Source organism: Centropristis striata, chromosome 9, assembly GCF_030273125.1.
Source record: "Centropristis striata isolate RG_2023a ecotype Rhode Island chromosome 9, C.striata_1.0, whole genome shotgun sequence".
NCBI classification, from domain to species: Eukaryota; Metazoa; Chordata; class Actinopteri; order Perciformes; family Serranidae; genus Centropristis; species Centropristis striata.
In genome coordinates this window covers 37,189,806-37,209,844 of record NC_081525.1, presented here as the reverse complement: position 1 = coordinate 37,209,844, position 20,039 = coordinate 37,189,806, and the positions used below count along the sequence as shown (strand labels likewise).

Sequence of the window (20,039 nt, the reverse complement as noted above, 5' to 3'; positions counted from 1 at the left end):
GTTATTAACTTCAACATTATTTGGAATACTCAACATGTGTAGTCGTGTTTCCTTGACTGGTCACACCTGCAATTCGCTCAACTTATACATTTTTTATTGTCATGATGTATTCAATCACTTTTCTCGGCTCGAGGTAAGTTTTACAAATATAAAACCTTCATGGCTCAAAAAATTCTAATAGAAAGATTTAAAATTGAGCTTGTTTGCAGGCCGATCAGTTCTGTCAACAGTTTTTATTTTATTTTTTGTTAACGAATAAACAAAGAAAAGAACAGTGGATTACTTATTAGGAGCCACAATGTGAAAACAAAACACTAAAACACAATTCTAGACAACAAAGACTCAGAAACATATTTACAAATTAGACATAATGTAAACACAAATAACATACAAAGAATAATATAAAGGATAACCACAACAACAAAAATGAAAACAACGATACACCAGTACGAAGCCACACGGCGAAAACAGACAGACGACCAAAAAAAAACCCCCAAAAAACAAACAACAACATGAATTAAGCCCAAACAGAAATATAGAGAGACTGGTAATATACACAGATTCCAGGATAAAAAGAGAATCATATGAAATGTTAATTAAATTCAAAGTAACCCTTGGACCACAGCAATAGCTTTAGACCAATTGATTATGGTTTCAGGTGTAGCATTGTTAATCCTGGCTGTTGACCTCTCAAGAAGACAGACATCAAAAAACAATAAAAGCCAGGTTCTCTTGAAATCCGTGACAGGTTCAAACCAGTTCTTTATAAAGTCCTGTCAACAGTTTAACAGACATCTCTTTTATAAATGTGGTTTATGGCGTAAATGCTTTTTGGGCTGCATGACTGAGAAGAGGAGCTACATTCTGTTGTTGACCATTTCTTGTGTTGGTAAAGTGACTTGAAGTAGCTGCTTCTGGCCAAGAAACAGTCTGGCACACAACTCTTCATGAAACCCACATTGTTTTGATAACCAAGGATTAAACAAACAAGACATACATAAAGTTAGTGAGATTTTGTGCTTATGGGCTTCTTTTTTTTGTCACCTTTGACCCAGAGCCAGGATAGCTGTTTCTCACATTTTCAGTCTTTATGCTAGGCTATAGGTGAGTCATCTTCTGGTTGTAGCGTAATATTTACCGTGGCCTTTACTTGTGGCCTCATTCACATTAGCTAATTGACCACTTTAAATGGAGGAAACAACTCTCCACAGAAAGAAAATGTAAAATGAAATTCGTGATACTGACAAAAATCAACTTTTTTCTCTCTTTTTAGATGGCCAAAATCTGTTTGATAGCAGGTTAAAGCTTTTCACATCACTATGTTGGTATCACAATCCTGATAGTAATGACTCACTGTGCTCTAAGCACATCACAGTTTCTTCCATTACAGCTCATTATTTTCAAGGCTTTTTAACTAAAAGAATTGGGTGAAAGCTGGATTATGAATATCAAGATGAAAATAGCTTTGTAGTGGAACCATTTATTATTATTTACTCAGTAAGAATGAGTCATAATCAACAGCTCATTTGCTTTCTCCTCCTGTATTATACCTTCTATTACTAGAAACATTTAACTATGAGTAGCAGTGCCATTGTGCTTTAACTAACAGTCTGCACGGTCTGTTTTCATTTTTCAATGGCCTCCACTTTCCCCCAAATGTTCTAATTTTGCCCGCTGCCCGACCTCGTTTTGCCTGCACTGACAGTCACTTGTTGCCATTACAATAAATCCAACTCTCCTGCTGATTCACAAGGAAAAAGGGCAAACAGTCTCTGGAAAGGAACATATCGCCCTATTGAGTTACTCCTGAGTATTTATGCAAGATAATACATGTCCTTGGGGGAAATTTTAGCCGAATAATCACATCAAGAGGGATTCTGTCATGCTGCAGAACCTCTTATTGCCATTAGCAAGGTTTCTGTATTATTTATAACCATGCTGGAGATTATCGCCCTGTGTGTTTTCTTCTACTGGCTTTATGGAGCCTCCAGCCAGTGATGGATGGAGTTGCTTTTAGCCTCCCGTCAGTCTCAGAGTGTGTTTTCTTTTCATTTTTACTGCAGTGTTCACTGGGTTCCTCCTACATGGATGGTTTGAGTGTGATTTATAGCTTTGGCCCATGATCCCTGCCCTGCTAATGATGGTTGTAAACTGGTGGGAAGCCAAAGGTCAGGCCTATCTCCACTGTAGTGATGTGTGATGATGTTTCTCCTTGTCTGTTGAAGTATGTGGAAGCTTAAAAGATGAAAGAAGCGAAGAGCAGTAACAGTGAGGGTAGAAAAATAAAAGATATGCGTATTACTGAGAATAAAAGATTTATCTCCAAGTCTTCCTCCAGAAACACAGCCCTATAATTAACCTGCAGAGTCATGCAGACGTTGTCAGACGAAGCTGCAAAATCTTTGTTCTACTCCGTCTGGATTGCGACTACATCTTCTTTGTCTCCTGGTGTCTCAGCAGCTGTAATTTTGAGGACTGTGAAGGTTAATGACAGTGACACAACTCTGGGGAGAGCTCCAGTATTACTCAAAGATATCCATTCATCAACAATAAGCTATTACAGGTATTACATTACTGCTCTGTCATCCAGCGCTCTTTAGTTGGGCTACCTCTCGCCCATTAATGGGAGCACCTCCACTGCAGAGAGAAAGAGTCAGAGATTATCTTATTCCAGCGCCAACCTTTAAATCCCCTGAAATTATATATCCATTAAACACATGGTGCATGTGTAAAGAAGATACTGTAACTGGCCTCGCTGTAAGGTAGCAGTGACAGAGGACATGTTCTCACCGTCTGATTCGGATAAAAGAGGAGTGTTACAGAAATGTTTTTGTCCTCCTGCACATGCTCTGCATATTTCTCACTACATAAATCCATGGTGTCTCTCAGTGCATGAGAAAACTGGTGTTCTGTGCATAAAGGTCACTCTTCATTTTTCATTTACCGCACACTCCCCCTTCTTTTCTCTCTCTCTCTCTCTGTCTGTCTCTCAACCTTCTATCTTTCTCTCCCTCTCTCTCTTTAAATATGTGAAATGTTATTGAGGCTCCAGGATTTCATGGTGATGCAAATATCTAGTAAACAGACCCCAGGTCACTCCAGCACTGAGCAAAAGGAAGAAATCATGTGTGTATTTCGCTCTAGAGGAGGGAATTCCTGCATCGTTTTTTACATTAAGCCTGAGAGAGGGGAAGACTGTGGTTTGGTTTAAGTGAAGGCACAATGCCCAGAGGATATGTGTTTGTGCAGTGTTTTGTTGTGTTCATGTGTGTAGAGTGTATGTGCTTATGAGCATCTATGTCAGGGAGTCAGGGGTCAGCAGAGCACAATTTAAGGTGGTGTTCAGAAAAGCAAAACAAAGAAATCTTTATTCATATGGAACATTTTACTCCGGGGAAGATACAATGCACAAACAAACAACTTGAACTATTATGCTGTTTAAAAGACAAACAAAACAAGTGTTTTCAGTCTGATTTTTAACAGTGTTAATGTTGGAGCACATCTTACACAATATGGAAAAGCACCTCAGCAGCTTGGAACATAAAAACAAAAACGTTGTCAAATTTTTGTTTTACCATTGGAACAACCAGAGGGCCTGTGCCAGATGACGTAGGAGGTTTGATAGGTTTCTAAGTGGAATAAGCAAGTCAAAGAGCGAGTGGATGTGGAGCAGTTAAGGGCTTTATAGAAAAGAACTAAAAAAACAGCTCATGTGAATCTTAGTCAGCTAACAGTCTTTTTTCAGATGTCAGACTATTTCACAACTCAAGATTTTAACCCAGAGCCAATATACAGTGTCAGCACAGGAAGTAGCATGCCTTTTATCTAGTGAAGCTGAGAGTAAGGTTGTAGAGTTCAGCATTACACTCATTGTTACAGAAGAACCAGAGACACTTTCTTGTTCTATTCCACAAATTTTTCTTCCTTGCCAAAACACCCGCACCCTTATTATCCACAGTGCAACTTGACCACCACTTGACAGTTTGTTTTGAAATTTGGGTGTGTTATGCTGGTAGCAGCTACTGTTGCCTCCAGCCTCTAGCCTCAAGCGGAGATTGAACAGAGGGCTACAGAGGTGTGGTGAGCACTTCTTTCTAACTCCATACCCTTAGTTATAAATTGTAAACCAATAAAGCGAGTTTTTACCATTGTTTTAGAAATAAGCTCCATACTAACATGCCTGAAAATGCATACCACAGGACCATCCATGTTTACTGGGTATGCCTGCGCAAGTGTAAATGCTGGACACAGAATTTGTCGCAAAATGTTGGTATTATAACTTTCCTCTGGTGCATTTAGGCAGATGTTTTATTGATGATGTGGCTCGGGAACATAATCAGTAATAACACCCAGATTTAGCATCTTTGTGATACTGTACTTCCAGGAATTAAAAGGGATAATGAGAACATGTTTCCTGCTTTGAAAGCTCAGCACCAATAACAAGAATTTGGTTTTGTCTTGAAGTTGTGGGAAATCCAGTTCTTTAAGCATTTAATGCATCCAACCAGTGACTTAAGATGGTTGGGGTCTCTAACATATATAACCGTATGTCATCAGCATAATTATGCAACATGCCTTGTGTTTTTGATTTATGTAGTCTAGATGGAACCTTTACAGACTGAGCAGAAATGGTCCAAGTATAGATCCCTGAGGGACTCCCTTTTCCTACACACAGATAGAGAAATAGTGTCATCCCTTTAGATAAGTTGAAAACCAGGCAAGTACAGAGCCAGGAGGTCCTTCCCACTTGTCTACTCTTGGCTCACTATGGATATAAATCTGGCAGTGCTAGTGTACTACTGGCTCTGTGCTCTTCCTCTCTTCTGTTTCTTTGTCTTTCTGTCTCTCTCATTCTGGACATTCTTTGGCTTTGCTCTCCTTATGTCCGGTATGACTCCCCCTCTCTGTTTGAATGCCTTACTTGTCTCTCTTTTGCCCCTGTTTCTCTTCATAACTCCCTGTAGTACATTATTATTATTTTTAATTTTCTTTGTCCTCTTTCCACTCTACAAGCTGCTTATTTTATAGCTACTGTGTTCATTTCCATCTCTGCCTTAAAATCCCCCCTCGCGGCGATCTTTCTCTCATCCTATTCTTTATTCCCTTTCCTTCTCACAGCCCTGCTGCGTACAGCATCTCATCTTATTGCTGATTGAAGGAGATCCAAGCCGCATCAGGCTATCACCTGCCATTGATTCTACACACTCCATAAAGCAGCCTCTCCTCTCTCACTAATATGACAATTAGGCCAGACTCTGGGAAATCTACAGGGTGTCCTTAAGTCTACATAAAGAAAATGGAACAATCATAAAATCCTCCAAAGCTTACTTAATACAGTTTCCCATGTACCGGCACAATCCCATTTACTGAACTCTGAAGGTCATCCTAGTGATGTGGAACAATAAAAGCTCAATATTGTGCCTGTGGCTAAGGAGTATTTCTTTGAACATTAATTCCTCCTTAAAAGTTATCAAGTCTTTTTAGGATCTAGCTCAAAGTCTTTTGGTACTTTGAATGTATCTTCCGTACGATAACAAAGGTTATTAGACCTTGAAACCCATTGGGTTGTTGTTGGCTCCTTTCCAGTATTATCTTTTCTGACGGAACTTTATTTGGAAGCTGAGTATTGAATTGAATCAAGACCAGGTTCTGCTACTCCTACGTCATCTTCCACTGCTACTACAGCTTCTACTACTAATGTTAAACAGTGTAGTAAAGGATTTTTCAAAAAGCATGCAGAACTCTTTAAGTGTGTCTATGATTAAATCGTTGTGCCACTATCATCAATCACAGAAAACCATAACTGCAATTCAAAATTTAGAATTGCATTAACCAATAAGTTGGTCATTTGGGGGCCGCATTATGAGCTGTTAAATACAATATTGGACATAAAGTTGTTTTGGAAAACTGTTGTCTAATTACACATGCAGCAGACAAAGAGCATTTATTTAGACTGTGTTTTTGGACATCTGGAGAATGTAAGTTAAGTATTAGCGCCTGAGAGCAATACTCTTCTGTTAAATGCTCCACTATGATTACCAGGGGGCTGCTCATTGTTCTGGAGGCATATTATTCTGAAACCCCAATAGCCCAGAAAATGGCCCATTGGACAGAAAGCCCATTTGTCCGACCTGAAAATGCCTGTTACTCCCAAAATACCTATCATATCCCTCTAAACCCAATCAAACAGAAGCACATGGCTAATTATTATGCAGAATGATGTCAACCTTGACAGTATGGTGTTGTGTTCAAGTATTTTTTCCTTCCGTGTTTCCCTTAGCGCCCCCTTGGTGGTTGGGGTTAGGGTTAGGTTAGAGTGAGTTGTAGCAGAGATTGCTGGTTGGGTTTAGGGTAAGGGTGGGCTCAGAATTGTATCATTGTAGCATTTAATTGAATGGGGCGTTTGGGACTGTTGGGGTTTAGGAATAATGGACTGTCGGAACAATGGTTTGGCAACATTTACCAGAAAATGCTTAGGGAATATGCTGGTTTTGGTGTTTATTTCATGCACTTTCCTCATATCTTTGTCACTGACATTGGCTGCCTTCTGCTGCTGGAAATAGCTTCATGAACATGGTGAAAGTGAACCAAAACAGTTGTGGAAAGGAGAGCTAAACAGTGAGCTAAAGAGGCTAAAACACCACAGAGCCGAGAAAATCTGTCTTGGGTGATAATTGTCTGAGACTGTCCCCTTTCACATACAAGTAGTCATGCTATCCATTGTTGATATAAAAAATATTGATTAGTGCAGCTTTACTATGTGCATCTGCTACAAATTATATTTAAAAAACATTAATATTTTTGGTGCATAAAATTTAATCTGCCTTGTAAAATGATGATAAAAGGATTTAAGTGGAAATAGACCATGTTTGAATTGATTCATCTTCTGTGCAGGCTTTTGAAGCTGGGCGACCAGTGTGAAAAGGGATTATATCGGACTATTGCTCGAGTACTGTGTTACCAGTACTGATATACCTCTGTATAATACTTGACAGCCACTCTGTTAAATATTTTAATCATAAATACCCCAACCATCACAGTGTCCCCATTAATGCTGCTCTATTTCATTACCATTTTCACTATATCTAGGACACGCATAATCTTGGTTTTCTTTCAACCGTCCAATTTTCAGTGCAAGTACCTCACGGCTGTGTAATGAAAACACACCGAGAACGTCGACAAGGCTGGGGCTAAGGGAGAGCAAGAGAGAAACCAAGGCATAACGAGAGAAAAAGGGAAAAAGGTAGAGGGACTGAGGAGAGGAGAAAGCGAGAGCCATGGCAACCGTAATAAGCGACAAAAGCATTTCAGAGCATATTAGCACCTTCATTTGATGATGAGGTGTTCTATTTGCATGCAAAGTATCTAAACCCCTGCAGCAGAGGGTCACTATATCTGTATAACCAGCATCCAATTCCACATTGCACACATTCCTCACATCTCTTCACCATCAAACCATTTCCTGTTCTCTTTTCAAGCCTCTGTTCCCTTCGCCTGACTTGACTCTGTATCAGAACTGTATCAGTCCTCATTAGGGCTTTGCTAAAGACACTAGACCTCATTGATTGGCTGGTGATTTGTTATCTGAGTCGGACACAGTGGTGATCATTCTGAGGTGGCGTTTATAGGGTCCAGGGAGACCTAGCACCCTCCACATCCAACGTTTTCGGCAGCTAAATGATCTCTTATTGACTTTGCTTAGGAAATTACCTGCCTAAACACCCATAATCAAATTGATCTGGTGCTGTGGAAACAGACAAATTAACAAGTCTGTGTTAATCCTGTGGAAGCAAATGGAGAAAGGTGCTGAGTTCAGGAATCCTGTTTCATTAATAGTGAAGAAAACATAGTTAAAGTGAAAAAGAGTATTAAAGCTCAGACTGAAGTTTAACTCAAGCTGCTATCATTTTGTATTTTGCCTCCGCTGTCATCACTTGCCATCTGTATTAACTTGGCACCCAAATGAGACTGTTGGGATGGTGCCTGAAACCTCAAGCTCAATCCCTGAATATGTTTGTCACAACACTGGAAACAATAGTGAAGGAACTGACACAATAATTTGCCACTGACAGCGTTGTTTTTAACGTTCCTTAAATCCACAGGGCCCACACAGTGTGCCAGCCTCAATATGACTTCAGTGACATCTAATGCCATTTCAATTTCCAACACGGAGTGCTATAGCACCCTGGGGTTGAAAATTTTGGATTAGTGTCTCCTCCAAATGGCAAAATGTATGTATGGCTTGCAGTATGCCTCATTCAATGATAATGGCGTAGTAGTATATAGCCAGTATCACGTAGTGAGGCTTCTGAATGGACTCGGCTGCAGCCATTTGTCATAATTACAGAGATGCTTTGGCTCTGAACCATTTGTACACACACACACACACACACACACACACACACACACACACACACACACTTTTATACGTTTGTATCTACTTATTCTGCTGTCCCATGAAATTGTATAGCCCAGGGTGTCTAATTATACTAATCGAATGCGTACCGCCTGACATTTATTCATACATTATTAATAGCAGAAACAATAGAATCTGTGATTGGATATAGTGACTTCCTGACTTCTCATCTTCTCTCTTGCTCTATCTCTCTCACTTATCTCTCACTCCATCTCACTCCATCTCTCTCTCTCTCTTTACCCCATGACCTCCTTTCTTCTCTCGGTGACTCTCTCCCCTTCACCTCCTGTAATTTGGCTTGTGGGTGTTGAGTAATTAGCATGCCTCCCACTTTCATTCTGATGTCAGAGCTGGGAATGTGAGAAATGTCCCATAAAGATTATGTGTCCTGATAAGGTTATGTCTGGGACTCCATTAAAGAGATGGGCTGCACAATGGCTGTTTGTATCCTACAGAGAGAGAGAGAGAGAGAGAGAGAGAGAGAGAGAGAGAGAGAGACTGAGAGAGACACTGAGAGAGAGACTGAAAATGACAGAGGGAAACTGTTTCCATGGTACTACACAGTGTATGGTATGGTATATGACTCTATATGGGCAAAAGTACAGATGTGAAACCCCCAGAATACATACTTGGTTTTATTTTTTTTGGTCTTGGGCCATTGTTTAAGCAAAGTCCTTTGTTTCCAATTCCAGCAGACTATGTAACCTTTTTAAGAAAAAAACAAACACTTTGTATTTCTTACAAATTAAACATTACATTTATAACAATAAAACTAACCATTGCACAACTCGATACACTTGGGCCGTTTGCCTCAACAGCCTTACATAGTCTTGTATGACCAGTAGCTTATGGTGACCAATGTCAGCTAATTTTAGGTCAATTAGGCCATTTTTTTTAGATCGTGTCAGTTTTTAACTATATATTTTAACCAGATGAAGGCTTTTAGTCATTGGATGTCTGGTGGTTTTTAGAGAAACTGAACATCATCAGAAAAACACACATTTTTAACGTGAAACTGCTGTATTCTGAGTTTTTACTGGTTTAAATCACCTGGCCTGTTTGTTTTGGAGAGGAAGAAACCTCTTTGGATAACTCAGCTCTTGTTAAAAACCTCCATGAATAGCTGACTGCAGGTGCTACAGCATGAAGCTGCACTGTTTTTAAACAGCGAGAGTGGAAGAAATTGACAAATTGTGCACTTAATTATTCTTTTGTACTTGTGCTGCGCTGATGTTAGCCTGTGTTTTAGCATTTATCATTGTCCCATAATGTGTTATTTGTGGCAGCAGTGGCTGATGATTACAAAAAGTGTTGCCACAGCATACAAGGATATTTTACATAATAGTGTGCTTCTAGCTGTGTGGCGATTTTCAGAGAAGGCGGTTTTCTGTTTCAACATAACAATGACCCTTTGCACAAGGTTTGACCATAATTCATGTTTTACTGTAACAACACAAGTTACAATACGCAACAAAACTCTTGTAATATTTTCCAGTAAAGTTCAAACCTGACTAACTGAACTAAAGAAGACATGAAAACGGTTTTAGACAGATAAAGACTGACAGAAAGGAAGAGTGCACAGTGGATGCTGTAAGTCCAAGTGTTTTTGCATTTTTTTACACATTGTGCATCTGTGACCACAGTGCAGCCGAGGGGTTTTGCATAAAGAAATTCAACCTTGAGTATTCAAATTTGAGATGTTGCATTTGTGCATGACTGAAAGAAATGTTTTGTGTTTGCAGCAGTGGGGATGGAAGGCCTCGCCACTTGATTTTCAAAACAAATTACCCGATGTTGCATTCAGTGTTAAGATGACAACAAGATGAAAATCGAGTTATGGGGCTTTGTAAATTATGTGTTTGTAAAATTTCTAGGAAGACACAATTCCATGCCAGGCTTGCATGGAAAGAGAAAAATTGATAGATAATTATAGGTGATTCAGAGCTCAAGATAATAACAGCTTGAATAAAATCGCACATTGCATGCCACCACACACTGTACGGTTAAAGTAGCATGTAGGGGCAGCAACCAGGCAGTCATGTGTTCTGAGGTTTGTGGCTGAAGTCGATAGCAATTCTGAGAGCTTTTCAGACTGCTTGATACATTTTCTGGATGGATCGTGTAGGCTAACTTAATTTGGGTATCATTTGTATTTGCACATGAATCACATCCGGGACTTGCACGTGCCTCTGTACCGCCAGATGAAAAATACCAACAGTTTAGCTCCGCCGTCAGAGAGGTGATTTTCATCGCTGGCAAGCATTTAATTTAAGTAAACCACCACTTCTCTCCCTCTCTCAGCCACTTTCATATCCTGGATAATGCTTGATGCCGGGAGAGTTATTGAACCTTTCACTCACACTCTGCCTATACAGATTTCCCATTCATCTATAGGCCATATATTGCCCCTTTTTTTTCTCAGAGATGTTGCCTCCTTCTAATTTCTCTGTGATGTGTCAGAGGTGGTGCAGTGTTTGCTTTGGTCATGTTGTGCCACAGTGATCTGGCTGCATTCAGAGCTGACTGGACACTTCTCCCTCAGTGAATGACTTAATCCCTCGCTCCCAGCAGCTTTTTCTCTCCCCTCACATCAGGGTGAACAGATAGAGATGCAGTGGGAATACAAAGATAGAGCTTCAGTGAAGAAAACCAGCCAGACAGTTAGTTAGTCAGTCAGAGATTGAGTGCGTGAATATTTCTCTGTCTGTGTTTATGCGTGTCTCACTGCTCTGCCTCATTTAGCAACCACTCACTCTCCTTTTTTTGGTCTTTTTTCTTATTTCCAACAGACTCCGCCGTTGTGTTGCCATGGCGACTGTGGCCCCTCCCTTCTTCCTGTTGTGCTGGCTGCTCCGAATGGCCTGCTCAGCGTTCCCCGAGGAGCCGGGGCCCCTCAACTTCATCCCAACTGAAGGTATTGACCTCCCGACTTTTCTCGCCCTCAAGCCGACTACTCCCCCAGGTCGTGATGTGTGAGGTGTGGGGTCACGGCCTAATAGACGTGGTGTTGAATGCTAGGGGGGGACAGGGAAAAGGCTTAGGGTCACGGAGTGGGCTGTGAAGGTCAGGCAGGCTCTCACACGAAGGGTGTTGACTGGTGTCCAGGTCAGGAGGTGTGGGATCGGAGTGTAGGACGGAGCTCTGGCGTTCATGACTTTCCCACACACAGACACACACTCAGACCTCAGAGAGACACGGCTTTTTACACACTCAGACTTTGAGTCTCCATATCAGCTTGGCAGTCTCCAGCACAGACCTGACCTTGATTGATTGCAGTTCAATATTATTGATTGATGGTTTCCCCGCTGAGTCCAGACCCTTCTCAGCGTATCAATACCAAACAGTAGTCTGTGGAGGTTGTCAGGGTACTGAGCACTGCACTGGAGCGGCCGGATAGTAGAAAATGCCTAAAACTGTTTAATGTATTGGCAGTTACCAAATAACAGCAACAAAGTTTAATTGTCAGTTTATTGTCATTTTTAGTTTTAGAGCCTTTTCTGGGGTTTTGCCCACATCCTCCTAATCCTTCTTGTTTCCAGGATAATTGAAATAACTTTTTTTTTTACCACTTGCCCAATTGGGGAAATGAGTTGCCAGAGTGAGATTTACTAGTGATGTTGCATTTTTATTTCCTCCTGAGCAATGGGTGAATCCCTATTGTTGAGCCCTGCAGGAGAGGGAGGTGTGGAGGTGGACAGAGATAGAAAAAGGTGGAGGACAAGGAGAGAAAAGATTTAATCTGATTAAGTCCCAGGACGGAGTGACACAATATGAAGAAATTCCAGGATAGAAATAAAAACGAGAGATGGGGACAGAAAAGAGGAAACGGATGAATGGACTATATGCTGGGATTTAAAGACGTAATGATGAAAGAGAAGAGAGAGGATGAGAGGATATCGAATGAAAATACTTCCATTCTCCCCAGTCAAGGTCAGAGACAGAAAGCCATACTGGTTTTCTATAGTAATCCATTCCATCCAAGCCTCTCCCTCCACTTTATTTTTTTCTTTGCCAGAGAGCATGATAAAAACATGCTGACAATGCTCCGCCACTTTTATCTTTGATTTTTCTCCCTTAAGGTTTCCCTTCCTCGATGTACTGAATACCCCGTCCTCTGAAACACTTTGAACAGTTTGTTTTACCTTTTTGATGTTTCTTTGAAAACGTCACCTGTCTCTGCGTGTATCTCTTTTTGAATTTTCTGAATCACTTGGCAGAACTTGTCAAGCCAAACTTGTCAACAAAAAAGCAGCATGCAAATGAACAATTTATCAAAAGTGAGCCCAATCAGTCAACAAACAAAAACCGGTGAATATAATGGCGACATATGAAGCACGATCACTTGCTTCTTGTATCTCTTTGTGCCCTGCTCTGTGTCTTTGTGTGCTTAATGTTGCAGATATGCTGCTTTTTACAAATGCGGGTCTCAAACTTTGTCACCTTGAATACCTGTTACAGCTGCGGAGCTGTCACAACAAACTAACACGAAACAACTTTAATGTTGACTACTTTTGTTCAAGATGCCATTCTAGGAATCAGTCATTATGTGTTTCTGTGTCTCATTCACTGACAGTCTCGAGAAGACACCCAGTGTTTCTGGGCCGACCCCACAGAACGTGGCTGAGACAGGAGCCGCTACACATCCAGAGGATCCTCCAAGTCAATCGGACGCTCTACATCGGAGCCAGGTAGAACTCACACACAGACATGCTAATGACTTAGAGTATAAGCAGTTTATTTATGACTCTATCTATTATAAGAATGCACTTTGAGAAATCTGAGAGCAATGATATGGCTTTGATTGCTTGCATCACACACGTATACAAGAACAAATATAGATCTGTCAAAGCCATTTTCAGCTTTAATGTCTGTTGGGTTGTCTGTTGTACCACTGCATTTGTTGCCAAGCAACATTAGTCACTTTCATGGGTAATTATTTTAGGAGTTATAGTGTCTGAGTTAAAACCTAAAGTAAAACATAGCCTTAGTTTTATAGCTGTAGAGAGGTAAGTGTTCCATGTTGAATTATTCAGTATGGCAGGCCCAACACTTTGATCAGTGTTTCAACAGTATAGATGCAAACATGCTAATGTTAGCATTCGGCCCTGGCTTAGTATGGTTTCGATTCTCCACTGACTGAGAATAAATCATTGATAAAATCCGTGAAAGGCACAAGCAAATGTTACATTTTTCCATTACCGGCCCTCCAAAATGTAAATGAAGTGCAAAATGGGTGGTTTGGGGACCCTGGCAGTTCCCCCAAAGTACATAAATATGAATGTTTCCATATTTCCAGCTAAAAATACACTATTTTTAATTGATGTTGTGCCATATTTCAGGGCCTCTAACATAAACAGGATCAGAGATATGGCAAGTATAACAAGCCAAGTTTGCAATTTGTTGCTATTGTGAGCTGCCAAAAATTGCAATGTGGACATAATCCTAGGACCATGACATTTTGGCATTAAAGAGGGTCTGTATGTGCATATTTTGTGTGTAAAGTTAGTGTGTAAAGTTTGGTTTGAAATAGCATATACATAAGTGTAGCCAGTCTGGCCTAAAACTTCGGTCTGCTGCAATCTCTGCGTTGTGTTTATGTATGCTGAGGAAGAAGATGCTGACAACTGCTGGTCTGCTTGGCTGGGATGTATTTATTCTGTGTAAAACACATAAAAATCAGTACAGCAACATCTCATGACCAGCCTTCCAAATGCACACCTTTAAAAGGAAGGTATTGAAACAAACTGCATCAGAAACGGTCTCCATGCTCTGGTAGCATAACTGAAAAACAGCGAGCTAACTATACACACTAGAGCAAACATTATGCTAATAAAGTACAACATATGTGGCCTATACAAAGTACAATTTTCATCTATATTTAGCGTTTTTTAACATTTTAACACACTATTAGCAAGAGCACTCGTGCGGTCTTACCTCCCCTCTGCAGGGCTAAAAGCCGAGTGAAGAATAATACCGCGAAACAACAGGAAGTGACATCGCCGAAATGTCAAAGTTCACACAATAAAAAAATAAAACTAACAAAATAAAAGCTCCCCAAAATAAATACAGAAACAGGATTTTTATATGAAAACTAACAGTGAAACATGAAAAGAAAATAAATAAATGGACTTTTGGTGAAATATAAACCATCTCATTTATACATCGGTTACATAAAGTTTGAACAAAATCTGAAATGTTCTATAACCTCTTCTAATTTCTCATTACAACTAACAATATATACAGTACAGGCCAAAAGTTTGGACACACCTTCTCATTCAATGCGTTTCCTTTATTTTCATGACTATTGACATTGTAGATTCATCAAAACTATTAATGAACACATGTGGAATTATGTACTTAACAAAAAAGTGTGAAATAACTGAAAACATGTCTTATATTCTAGTAAGCAAAGGGTGGCTACTTTGAGGAATCTAAAATACACGACATGTTTTCAATTATTTCACACTTTTTTGTTAAGTACATAATTCCATATGTGTTTATTCATAGTTTTGATGCCTTCAGTGAGAATCTACAATGTAAATAGTCATGAAAATAAAGAAAAACACATTGAATGAGAAGGTGTGTCCAAACTTTTAGATAGATAGATAGATAGATAGATAGATAGATAGATAGATAGATAGATAGATAGATAGATAGATAGATAGATAGATAGATAGATAGATAGATAGATAGATAGATAGATAGATAGATAGATAGATAGATAGATAGATAGATAGACAGACTTTATTTATCCCAAGCTGGGAAATTACAGTGTAGCAGCAGCATTACACACAGAGACAATAACAACGCAATTAAGTAAAAAGAACAACCCAGGCATACTTCAAGCAATAAAGTGTAAAAAATACAATAAAAATACAATAAAATATAAAGTGTCTAAAGAAGGAGTAGAATAGAATTCCAGTGCAGAATAAATATGAATATACAGTATAAAAATGTTGGTGCTATGAAACAAATAAGGTGCAATGAACGGTGTGGTCTGTACTGTATATATTTTTGTTTTAATAAATGTGTTACAGTTGTTTCAATTGAAGAATGGATATTTGGCCCAACAAGTGTTTTCTAGTTTAGACTCCACATCCTGCTGGTCCCCATCTGTCTGTCTGTCTGTCGGGTGAATGTGCTGATCCTGGACAGACAGAGAGCTGCTGGTGGTCAGAGGGGCCAGACGAGGACGGCCTGCTCAGCTGACCTGGGTTTACTCTGCACGGCTACATCTGCTGCTCCTCAGAGACATTCAGGAGCCGACCTGAAACAGACTGCGATAACAAAAAACATACACCTCAAGATTTACTGCCTGTGTTGTCAAAAAATAATTTAGCTTGAAACATGTTAAAAAATGAGACACAGTCAGTTTCCACATATGGCGCTGGTTATTTGCTGAAGAGACAGCCTGGAAGAAGACTGAAGTGGTTTCCAACAAGAGACGCCACTGTGCTTCAGGAAATGACCCGGTCCCTGGCCCCCAGCTGGTCTAACCTCACTACTGAGAGTTGGTAGTAAATATATCAAACTATGTAACGTGGTTCCAGCCACTCTGTCTGTGCTGAGAGGGGCTATAAGCACACACATGCACACGGCCTGATTGTAAAACTGCACACAGACATCTACAGCTACTGCAGTCTGTAGGTCTGCTTTAAAAATATATCCGGAGCCATGAAGCAGTCTGAGAGACGTTAATTTCAATTTACAGTTGCAGAAATTTTTACTGAATAATAGAGGTAACCTGATATGAATGTCTCAGCCAACCGGATGATAATGAAATGCTAGACTGACAGGCGGAAAGACGAGAGGGGTGAGGGGGGGTTCACGTCAGCGTGACAGACTCACAGAAAGAACGTTTTCAGACTATATTTATATATTTCTTGTAAGTGGCTAATACTGTTTGCGGCTTCCTGACAGAAAATGATCAGCCTAGAAAGAATCCGTGTTCAAATGCTTGTGTGAGCCAGAGACAACCCAGCAGGGAGGCAGAGTTTTAAAAATGTGTAATGTATAAATAAGTACCTGTGTTGTGGCAGGTATGACTGCCAGGAGCTCCTACAGGGTGCTCTGCCCGATAAGACGCCTCACTCATCCCCAAATCCTGTCACCATTAGCATAGCTGCTCCTCAGACTGCAAGCGCTGCTAAATCCCTGCCCCAAGCACCTGCTGAGAGCAGCTACCTCTCCCCGTCCTCTTCCCATCCTCGCTAAATGAAAGTAAACTATGTATTTGGCTGGTGGCTGGCGGAGTGAAGCGCCTTGCTGTGTTAAGCCCCATTTCATTGCTGTCCAGATGAGCAGCTGTGGATCCCGTGCTCTTCAGCCCTCAGTCAGATCCAAAGGGCTAATCCACACAAATATAAACCAATTGGAGAGTGTTTATATATTGACAAGATGACCAAAGGAGTGCAGCCAATTCTTGATTAACTGCTCCAATTGTGATAAAGCGCAAGAGGTTTCTGCCATCTGGCTCTGTGTGCGTGTATGTTTATCTTTTGCATTAGGTGGAAAGGGGAAAGTGTGTTGACTTGCTGCCAGGTTGGTGGTTGCTCCGTTTATTAGCCCACAAACGCTGACCTCAGAGGTCACAGGGCGGTCACCCAGCAGTCGCAGCCAGGTCAAATGCCAACGAAATGGCAGACGGACAGGGAGACGCTCACTCGTGGCAAAGACTGGGAAGCTCTGGAAGTAAAGCTGCCAGGCTGCTCAGCTGGTAGAGAAAGTTTAGCATGCAGACGACTTCAAGTGTGGAGAGAGGCATAAAGACAGCCACATGGACACATACCATAGACCAGGGGTCCCCAAACTACGGCCCGCGGGCCACTTCCGGCCCGCCAAAGCAATTGGAGTGGCCCACTTAACAATCCCAAACAATCCCTCTAAACATGGCCTGTTTTTTTTAAATTGCATTTATTATTTGTTTATAAAATATCCACATGTAATGATTAAGGTAGGCGTTCTAATTAAAATTGACCTTAGTTGTGAATTATTTACAGTAGTAGCTAATTTTCACCCCCTCACACAATGGTATATTCCGATCTATGTGATGCCAAGCTGTAAGCGTCAAGTTTTCGCGGGCAAGGCAAGCTAACGGAAGAGAGTCGGTCAACAAAACGTGGAAATGAAAAATAGATTCTGAATGCAGAATCTATTTTCACCTGTACCTGTTACAAAATCATTGTTAACTGGCATCAGCTTGTGTTTTAGTTTTCTACAAAATAAAAGGAATATCTGTGGTACTTCAAATAAACTTTTTATTACTTTTTTGCAAACCAACAGGTGGTGCCAAGGCCAACAAATGATCGTTATATTTACACAATAACACTGGTGGTCACTTTGGCCCATATCATTTCCTGTTATAGACTGACCCCGCCCCCCATCACAGAAAGAAAAGTGTATGTGGCCCCCACCGAAAACGTTTGGGGACCCCTGCCATAGACACATATGATTTCCACACTATATACCAGCACTATAATGTATGCACTCTGGATTAACTTCATAAGATGTTGTTTGCCAGGTAGTGTACAACTAGTGTGGAGAGAATGTGAAAATCATAGCATCCAGTAGTAGTATAACTTCCTGAAAAAGTAATAAAATGTGAAAAAAATGAAAATGAAATAAGACCAATAATAATATAATAATATCAGCCAAGATATTTTATTACATTGCTGGTCAAGTTATGACATTATTAGGTTGTATTACATTTTTGTGAGGTATAGTGCATTTTTTTAATTACATTTTCAGGAAATTATAACTTCATTGGTTGCTACAGAAATTTAACTTGAACTGCAGGCAATATTTTTTTTTAATTATTAATCAATCCACCAGTCATTTTCTTCATTAAGCCATTTGGCCTGTGATAGGTCAGTGTGATAGACTGAGCTGGCATGTAGAGGACTTTCAAAAGTTATTTACCCAAAAATGAAGAACACAATTTATAAAATATGCCCATAAAATGATGAAATTAGTCAAATTTTCTAATTTATCTAGTAATATAAAAAAAGAAAATAGTGAAAAAGTAGTATGTCAAAATACAAACAAACCCACAATGACCTTAAAAAATGCCAATTGAAACTTCTGTTGTTGATGAATATATTTGTCTGTAATTACAGACAGGCAAAAACACTCATTAAGTTCCAAATTACGGAGCAGATTCACAAACTAATTAGAACTTTTATTAGCATTGCATGGTGGAGCATATGTGCTGCATTCATGTTTTATTGAAATAATTGGAAAAATTAGGTCCTGACTGGCAAAATTACTTTAATGCCCCCTCAAGTTAGAACAACAAGTCTGCAAAGATTTTGGTGCACATTTTATAGCTCACCTGATCCGTTTTTGTTTCCTTGCAAATACTGGAAACACTCTGAACAATAAAATAAAATAACACATGTTCTATGTAGCACCCTAGCTGTTTCCACATTAAAACTTGAATGCACCAATGTCCTAGGCAGAGGTCCATGCTCTCCTAGTGCCATTCTGGTTTTGTATTGCGTTTGCAGGAATTGAGGTATTTGTGTTTTTATGGATTTTTGAGATACATTTCTTGTCTCACTTTATGAATTATTTAGATGTACCTGTCTACAGTGTGATTTAACCTATTTTTGAGTTCTTGTTGCAGCCTCTGGCTCAGGTGTACAGATGATGTACTGTAGGTTTAATGCTTTATAAATGTATTTGACCAAAACCCTACTGTCTCACTGAACTTAGTGGGTGGTGCAGGATTTTTCTATATGCACTCTGCAGTTTTGAGAGCACTACAAATTCATTTGTCAGAATTTAGTATGTAATACCGAACTGGGACACGGCTACTTACTCTGGCACACATTTAAAGACACCAAAATACATGCAAACTCACACACGGACGTGCCACAGAGTACTCTCCCTCAGTCAGCAGAAGTGTCCGGGTAACTAGGTGGTCAGCTCAAATCTTTCCATTTCAATTTCATCCAGTGGAGCAGCTTTGCCTGCACACTATTTGCAGGCTCAGAGAGGCTCAGTGCGGCTCACTAAACCACAATACGGCTGCTAGCAAGAAGAAGAGCAGGGAAGCTAACAAGAAATATAAGAAAACTTTGCGGCTTAAGATGTCTTGACCTTGAGTCTGCTGATGTTTGGCCGGTCAAGAGGAGAAAGTTCAAGAGTTGGTCATGTCACAAACTCAGGAAATGTTGACAGTTTCTCTTCAGATTCTGTGTTGACTTTGTATTAGCCAGGTCAAAAAGGGTCGGAGGCTTTTATAAAATAACAGCTCAGGCACACACACACGTCATACATACACACAAGCCCAGACTAAAGAAAGAAATAGGATACTTTTGATTTGTAGGTTTAGTGCTGGATTTTGTGAGTTGAGGTGCTTTTGTAAGTTACGACCCAATGAATTGAGGCTATTCAAGGCTCCTTGCAAACCACATAAAGAATAATGAAATCACTTCACATGTTACTCCTTACCCTGAATCCAAACCTTCTTCCACATGCAGCACACATTAAACCCACTAACATGCATATAAACAAACAAAAACATACAGGCCACAGGCTTTGCATCATTCAAACAACCTGCAAGGCAAGAGAAGAGATGGAGAGAGAAAGAGAAGCAGCAGCATAAATAATTCCCCCTCCT

General features: G+C 40.1%; 1 protein-coding gene across 1 annotated transcript in view; it reads left to right on the top strand.

Moving 5' to 3' along the window:
- sema6bb (sema domain, transmembrane domain (TM), and cytoplasmic domain, (semaphorin) 6Bb) overlaps window positions 1–20,039 on the top strand; it is a 154,122-nt gene that overhangs the window by 60,918 nt on the left and 73,165 nt on the right. Inside the window, exons 2-3 of the mRNA XM_059340848.1 lie at window positions 11,206–11,330; window positions 12,990–13,104. Coding sequence (XP_059196831.1) covers window positions 11,225–11,330; window positions 12,990–13,104 — 221 coding nt within the window. The 5' untranslated portion in view covers window positions 11,206–11,224. The remainder of the gene's footprint in view (window positions 1–11,205; window positions 11,331–12,989; window positions 13,105–20,039) is intronic.